The sequence below is a fragment of the Poromitra crassiceps genome, assembly GCF_964638095.1.
Source record: "Poromitra crassiceps genome assembly, chromosome: 5".
NCBI classification, from domain to species: domain Eukaryota; kingdom Metazoa; phylum Chordata; class Actinopteri; order Beryciformes; family Melamphaidae; genus Poromitra; species Poromitra crassiceps.
Window position 1 is genome coordinate 43,254,561 of NC_139642.1, and position 7,863 is coordinate 43,262,423.

Genomic DNA, 7,863 nt, shown 5'->3' on the forward strand with positions numbered 1-7,863 from the left:
TCCACACCCTCCGATGGAAAAATGTTCTTGAAGCATTGTGTATCTAGAGCTACGGTACCGATATACTGCTGAGGGCTGCCTGGGAAAATGTCGACTGGCCAAACGCCGGTGGCCTCAACACAGCGAAGCGGCCTCCATCCCGACTAAAAATAACTGCCGGAAGAGGCTGCGCCGCGCCTCAGCGGCAGGCGAGCAGGTCCAGGAATATCCCATGTAGCATCGGAGGGAGAGGAGGGATGCCAGGCGAGCTGAGGACTGGCAGTGGGTACTGGCACTAACACAGGAAGACAGGCACCAGGCATCAGATGGCACTAACGCAGGCAGACAGGCACCAGGCATCAGATGGCCTCACCGCAGTCATCCTCACTGAAGCACGGCCAGCACTGTCATCTGCCTGCTGCAATCCTATCAGCGCCAATCGGCAAGCACACCACAATGCTTACTCTCAAACCAATAGAGAGCTTAAACGGTTAGAAAAAGGCTTCGGGCCGTCCCGTGCTGAAAGATGAGAGGGGTATGTTACGACTGTTTTATCCACAGTGCTTTTACAGTACATCTCAGGAGCATCTAACGTCTCTTTACTGTGTGTATATGGAGATTGAACAGAGCAATTGGGTGAATAACCAACGTTCCCGTTCCAGCGTTCTTCACTCCAGCTCACCACAGTTAGTCAGACATAGTAAGGACATGACCGACATTAAAGCTGGCACTGGGCAGCTTCGCACATTTTCGGCTCCAAATGGAAACAAGAGCTAACGTCTTGAAAAATGTGAACTGACGTCAGTAAGCTGCTCAAAACACTCATGTTTACCATGTGTTTATACCCAAGGCAAAAGACCTCATGTCGAAGAGGAGAGTCCAGCTTTCTCTAGACACTTTGGATTGTACCCCTCAAGTTATGATTCATCACTTCATGCGGGCAGAGAAGTAACTATACCCGACACCAGAATTTAAATTGATCTACTAGAGTCTGAAATAGAGGGAATGAGACACTCTTCTCTGTTGCAACCTCACTTCACGGTTTAGGTATGGATGTTTACATCAAAATCTTCTGTAACACTTTATAATAACCATCATTAATAACTCGTCAAATGATAGTTCATTAAACTTTAGTTAATAGTTATGTTACTGTTAACAAACAATGAAATGATAATGTTTACGTAGTATTTATTAACCATTTACAAAGTATTGTAAACATCACTTCCAACTTTATAATAGCGATCAAAATAGTGTTTATAGATCTGTCCCCTCTGGACACAGGGGGGCAGAGGAGGACGCAGGGGGAGAGAGGGACACAGGGGAGGGAACAGAGGAGGATACACGGGGACAGAGGAGGACACAGCAGGGGGACACAGGAGACATAGGGGGACACAGGAGGACAGAGGGGACACAGGGGGAGAGAGGGACACAGGGGAGGGAACAGGGGGACAGAGGAGGACACAGCAGGGGGACACAGGAGGACAGAGAGGACACAGGGGGACACAGGAGGACAGAGAGGACACAGGAGGACAGAGGGGACACAGGAGGACACAGGGGGAGAGAGGGACACAGGGGAGGGAACAGGGGGACAGAGGAGGACATAGCAGGGGGACACAGGAGGACAGAGAGGACACAGGAGGACAGATGGGACACAGCAGGGGGACACAGGAGGACAGAGGGGACACAGGAGGACAGATGGGACACAGCAGGGAGACAGAGGGGGCACAGGGGATACAGGAGGACAGAGGGGGGCACAAGGGGACAGAGGAGGACAGAGGGGAAACAGGGGGGCAGAGGAGTGCACAGGGGGACCGAGGAGTGCACAGGGGACAGATCTATAAACATTATTTGGACGGCTATTATAAAGTTGCAACTGATGTTTATAATACTTTGTAAATGTTTGCTAAATACTGTGTAAACATGATAATTTCATTGAAGGTTAACAGTAAAATAACTTTTCCCCTAAAGTTTAATTAACTATCAATTGACCATTTATTAATGGTGGTTATTATAAAGTGTAGCCAAATATTGCGTAGTGCAGTCTTAGCACATAAAGGCCTGTGTTAAAACCAATGCTTTAACACAACTGCCTGCCCTTCTCCAGCAGATCGGGGGGCAGTGGGTCATCAGTGCGCTCAAAGGAACGGTGCGTTTGGCGTAAAGTAATGAGCTATCAAGCAGTCACTGAAGCAAAGAGCCAACAGTGCAGGGAGTGTTCATCCCGTTCAGGGGTCACTGCAGTGGACCAGCCCGTCACAGATCCACATCAAAGACCTGCCAGAAATATCGATGGGTTTGGACCGTGGCTGGCCGGGAAAATTCACTATAGCAATCACTCATCCAACACTGCACACAAAATGACCAAAAAGAGGTTGTTGTTTACTCTTCCATATCTTCTCTTTATATTATTACAAAACTTTACACAGACAATTGCTAATCTCCACACAGCGTGGAACACAGAGGGACACGACAACAAAATAAAAAGTATTTCTCATCCAAAAGGCATAAATAATATAAAAGACAAACTTTTTTCTTTAAAACAGATACATTCATATGAAATAATATTTTACTACTACAAAAAAATAAATAAGTCATCTAAAGAGTTTTTGATCTTTTATGAGAGTCTTCCCTCTAGTGGGCCATAGTTTCCATCTTTGAGCGATGCTGCTGCTTTGTCTTTCCTTTTGTGTCTCTCTGTCTGGCTTTCCTCTCAGTCTCTCCGTCTCGGCGTAATCCGTCCACGGTTCAGTGTCCTTGTCACCATTAACACGCAGTGTCTCTGAATATACCGTCGCTTGTCCTCTCCATTCCCCATGTGTTATTTCCACCAATGTCACTCGTTCCTGCCCAGTCCGTCTGCCTGGTTTCTTTGCAGGAGTGTGCGTCTGTGTGTGCCTGCGTGCGTGTGTGCGTGCATGTGTGTGGGCTGCGATCAGACCTCCTGTGGGCTGGGTTGGATCAGCTCTCCTGCCAGACTGCTGCTGGAGATCCACCCAGGCTTCTCGTCACAGTCCAAGTCGGGCAGGCCCAGACTCTCCCAGCACACCACAGGCCCCTCCGTGTCCACACACTGTGGCTCCTGCTCGGCTGCACAGACACACAGAGAGAGCGGGGGAGTTTTGAGATTAGTCACTGGATTAACAATAAATGACTACAGATTCTGTACAGTCCCATGGGGCAATTTGTGGTGAAGCTGCGTCGTTACAGCATGAGGATTGTGGGTAGTGGTGTGAAAACTGAACATACTAGTAGGGGTGACGCCAGATAGTCGACGATTCGACGATTCATTCGAAGGAGCCTGATTCGACTGCCAATAGTCGCAAAATGTGGTTATGAAACACGGATCATTCCATTCCAGCTATATGGGGGTGGTGAATGTCTGACTGTACATAGAATTGCTTGGTTTCTCCCAATAGATTGTGATAGCCTATTTTGTTATAAGTATCCGCCTATTAATACCGTAAAACCAAGTCCCAATAATAATAAAAATAATAATAATAAAAGAATACAGTATTGAACAGCAAAATCTGATTAGACTGGCATAATTCGGGTCGAGTCAGGTGCAGCCCTAGAAAATACACAGATAAGGTGCGAAGATTATCCCCCCCATCTTTCCCCCCAATTGTACTTGGCCAATTCCCTCTGCCAGGCTGTCCTGTTGCTCCACCCCCTCTAGCGATCTGGGGTTGTAGTTGTTGTAAACTAGCACATGCTTCCTCTGATACATGTGAAGTTGCCAGCTGCTTCTTTTCACCTGTTAGCGAGGCGTTTCATTGGCAGGTCGTAACACGTGGGGGCATCACGCTATTCCCCCCAGTTCCCCTCCCTTTTGAAGCGTAAATTGATTTTTTTTTTAACGAGATTTTCAGAAAATGCTTTGAAAATCATAAAAGTGGTCCTCATTTGTGAAGATTATCTTGCTGAACACAAACGTCACTGTTTCATAAGCTTTTGTTAACCACAGACCTTATTTCATGCCTTTAACTCAAATCCCCATACAAACATCCCATTGCCTTTTACACGTACGAGCCGGAAGTGCTACTTCCATAGCCTGGGTGAACCCAGCCTTCTGTGATGTCACAGACTATGCCTGTAATGTTTCTTCTGTGACGTCACAGACTATGCCTGTAATGTTTCTTCTGTGACGTCACAGACTATGCCTGTAATGTTTCTTCTGTGACGTCACAGACTATGCCTGTAATGTTTCTTCTTTGTGACTGATAGTACATAGAGGTCACATGGAGGATGGGTTTACCCAGGCTACTACCTCCGGACTCATTCCTGTGGTACTCTATTCACATGAAAGAAAGACACACACACACACACACACACAACACACAACACACACACACACACACACACACACACACACACACACACACACAGTGTAGCTCCTTATGCAAACATCTTTTAGTGACAATACTGCGGCACAAAGCCTTCTTGCTGTAGTTAGGGTTACGCTGAAACGGCAGTAAAGAATATGTATAATGGAGCTAGAGTTCCTCCTTTCTTCCTTCATGTGAGATTTTTACACCCGTGATCAGCACCTCATGAACTTTCTGTCAGTGTGTACTGTGTAACTTCCACCACAACCATAGAAACGTTACCCGCTCCACAGCTATGCCTGGTTGGTAGCCAGACCGCAGAGCCAAGTAACGTTAGTCGCTAACAACCTGTATCGGTGATTGGCGCCGCTCCACCATGGTTTTGCTGTCAGACATAATTTATTTTTTGGGGATGAGGAGAGTGTGTGCAGGGGCGAAAATCATTACAAAGCAGTAATCACTATTATATGATCATATAACATAATTATTGCTGTATGAGATGAGTTGTTCATATGTACAGTCTTCTACTCTTGCCCCGTTTTAATTTTCATACATACTTTTTTCTGAACATATATATATGAGCACGCGGCATGCCAGAGGCTCCTTTATTCCTGTTGCTATTGGCTCAATTTGCTAGGCTAGGCTTAGTCTGCAATCCCTGCATTCTCTATGTTTCCGCATTTCTATAATGTTTTATTATTACTATTTCTATTATTTCTTTTATATATTGCCTCTGCAGAATCTGCACACCACTTTAATGACCTTAACGACTTGATGTTATATTTGATGTTGTATTATAGATGCAAATGAGCTTTTAGCTATCTCTGGTGCAATATATTTATTGTGTACTGTCCCTGCTTCAATAAACAATAAAGATATGCTGGGATCTGGCATATGGTTGCCATTCCTGCTGTTGTTGGTGCTTATTGAAGGCAATGTCCTCATCTTTTACTTGAGCTTGATCACTCCCGGAGTTAGTGTGTCACGATGATGCTTGTTATTGTTGGTGTCTTTTTGTACTGTTATGTCCCAATGTCTGCTGCAAACCTAATTTCCTTCTGGATACTAATAAAGTTGAAGTTGAATGAGCTCATGATGGAACTGGTAGCTGGTTCGCTTGGTTCAAAGCTTAAAGAAAAACAGTTTATATTGTTTGTATCACTTTTCTCAATAACTGAAATTGTAGTCTCACAGCAGCCAGCCGTAGATCAATATCTATGTCTGCGGCACAACTCTTGAAAAGTGGTTAACGACCGCCCCCCTGAGAGAGAAAAAAAAAAAGAAGAGTGACAGACATGTGAATTGACCAACCACGTACTTCCTTATTTGCGTGACACAACTCGTGGGGCGGTACATTTTGAACGATGCACCAATGCACGCAGAGAGCCGTACTCCCATAACACCCCAGCCAATCAGATTCTACCATAAGGAATTCCTACGGCAAAACCCAGAGATGCTGACTTGTGATTCAGACCCTCCGTCGCTGGAAGCGTGCCGACTTAACCACGTGAGACTACTTCAGTTGTAAAGTGAGAACGTACCAGAAGAAGAAGACTACTAGAAAAGCTTTTTGTTAGCTTTCCGCTATAAAAATGAGTCTCACCCGTGTCGTCGCCCGGGTGGTTCTCATTGTCTCCGACCAGACAGCAGGAATGCTGCGAGGGCGAGGAGTCCCTGTGTTGGTGTGGCTCGTACGGCCGATCGGCCTCCTGCTCACCGGAGTGCGCCTGGCTGTCGAGCCCGTGGCACTGCGGCGAAACCTGGCCCAGAGGCACCATCTCCAGCCCGTCCTGCTGCTGGCACGGTGCCACACCATGCATTAGGGGCAGAGTGCCGCTGGAGAAAGTGCCATTGGTCTTGGTGTAACATCTGCTCACAGACAGAGAGGGAGGGACAGAGGGAGGGAGGGAGAGGTGGAAACAAAGAGGGAGATATTCTTTTATAAGGTGCCCATGGATCGCTGACAACTCTCAATGCCACTTCACATACCACTGTCTCTCTTCCTTATACAGATGCCGCTCATATCTGTGGCTTTTCCACCAGACATCCTGAGAAACCCTCATGTAAATAGACCTTTACAATATACAAAACAATGACAGCCCGAACACAACTGGGCTGCGCTGGCGCAGCTGCAAAAAGGCTTTTCAACAGTCGAAAGTAACAAAGACTCCACTGAGGGTGAGGCAAGAAGATTCTCACGTTAGCTGCTGTCCTCTGACACAGACTGACTTTTTGAGCGTGTTCTCTCACTCCGCCTCCTCCTATCGGGCCGTGATTGGGTGGTGGCCACGCCCCCTCTCTTCCCAGCAGCCAGAGGTAAATAAACACAGGGCTCATTAGGCCCGCTGGCTGGGTGCACACAGAGTAAACTGTGATGCTGGAGACCCTTAAGTACATAAACAGGAGTAGCGTGAGGGGAAATGAGGATGTGTGTGTGTGTGTGTGTGTGTGTGTGTGTGTGTGTGTGTGTGTGTGTGTGTGTGTGTGTGTGTGTTGGGAAAGGAGGTGGGGGGGTCTCAGAAGTTGTGAAGTCACAAGTAAGGGACGACAGTGGTTCTCAACGTGGTGTCCAGGGACCACCAGGGATCCTTGAAGGGGTATGAATTGTTCAACTTCACCATTATTTAATTTACAAGAAGTGAACAGAGAGAAGAAGACTGGTTGTTTTGATCATAGTATCTCTGTTATCTCTCTACCTACAATAGAGTACAGTGGAGATGATCAGTGGCCAGCAGATCAGACTGTGGTTGTACTGGTCAGCTTCCAGGTATGAATGTGTGTGTGAATGTGAACAGGGCAGTCCTGAAAAAGAGAGCATTGCTCTCAGTGAGACTCCCCCTGTATAAATAAAGGGGGTAAAAAATAAAAAATACAGTAGTCACATAGTCACCATATCTGACAACACAACAATTCTTAGATTTGGGTCCAACAGACAACATTATGAAAAAGGCTGAGAATCACTGATGTAGGACACCTTTGGTCACCTTTGCCTCTTGCGAAATATGAGCGATGAGCTAACATTTTCAAGTTATTTCCAATGACAAAGGAAAAGAAAGTGATGAACATAATAATCCTGAATAATAATATTAATAATGATAATAATAATGTGAAAAAGGTTTCTTCTCTTACCTGTTGTTGTTGCAGAGGTTCTGACAGCTCATACAATCAGACGACTCTGTTTGGGGAAGAGCTGTGTACATCCCTCCGCCCTGAACGGGGAACACAAACACCAGATTTAGCTAATCTAAACTGAATTTGCATTGTCATCTAATACTGCTTTGGCACGTAGGTACTGTAGGTTTCATGTCAATTTTGTAACTAAGATCTAGTATGTGTGTCAAAGACCTGAAGTACAAAAATATATATATAGAAAAAAGTTGCTTTCTGGCTTCACAGCTGCTAAAAAAGACTATCATTAGTAATATTTATATTATATAATAATATACAATTATTGATTTACCCCTGCTATTTGCATGAAAATGATATGGATACACTCTTTACAAAACCTTGTAAATCTTGACTGTTAAACAAGGCAAAAGCTACAGGGGATGCCCCTTCT

General features: G+C 45.6%; 1 protein-coding gene across 1 annotated transcript in view; it reads right to left on the minus strand.

Annotated features, from left to right (window-relative positions):
* Positions 1-2,386: 2,386 nt before the first annotated feature.
* Positions 2,387-7,863, minus strand: part of cdon (cell adhesion associated, oncogene regulated) — a 47,418-nt gene continuing 41,941 nt past the window's right edge. The window contains exons 17-19 of the mRNA XM_083637344.1: positions 7,434-7,513; positions 5,908-6,173; positions 2,387-3,066 (exon numbers count right to left, since the gene is read on the minus strand). Of these exons, the coding sequence (XP_083493470.1) occupies positions 2,912-3,066; positions 5,908-6,173; positions 7,434-7,513 (501 nt within the window). The 3' untranslated portion in view covers positions 2,387-2,911. The remainder of the gene's footprint in view (positions 3,067-5,907; positions 6,174-7,433; positions 7,514-7,863) is intronic.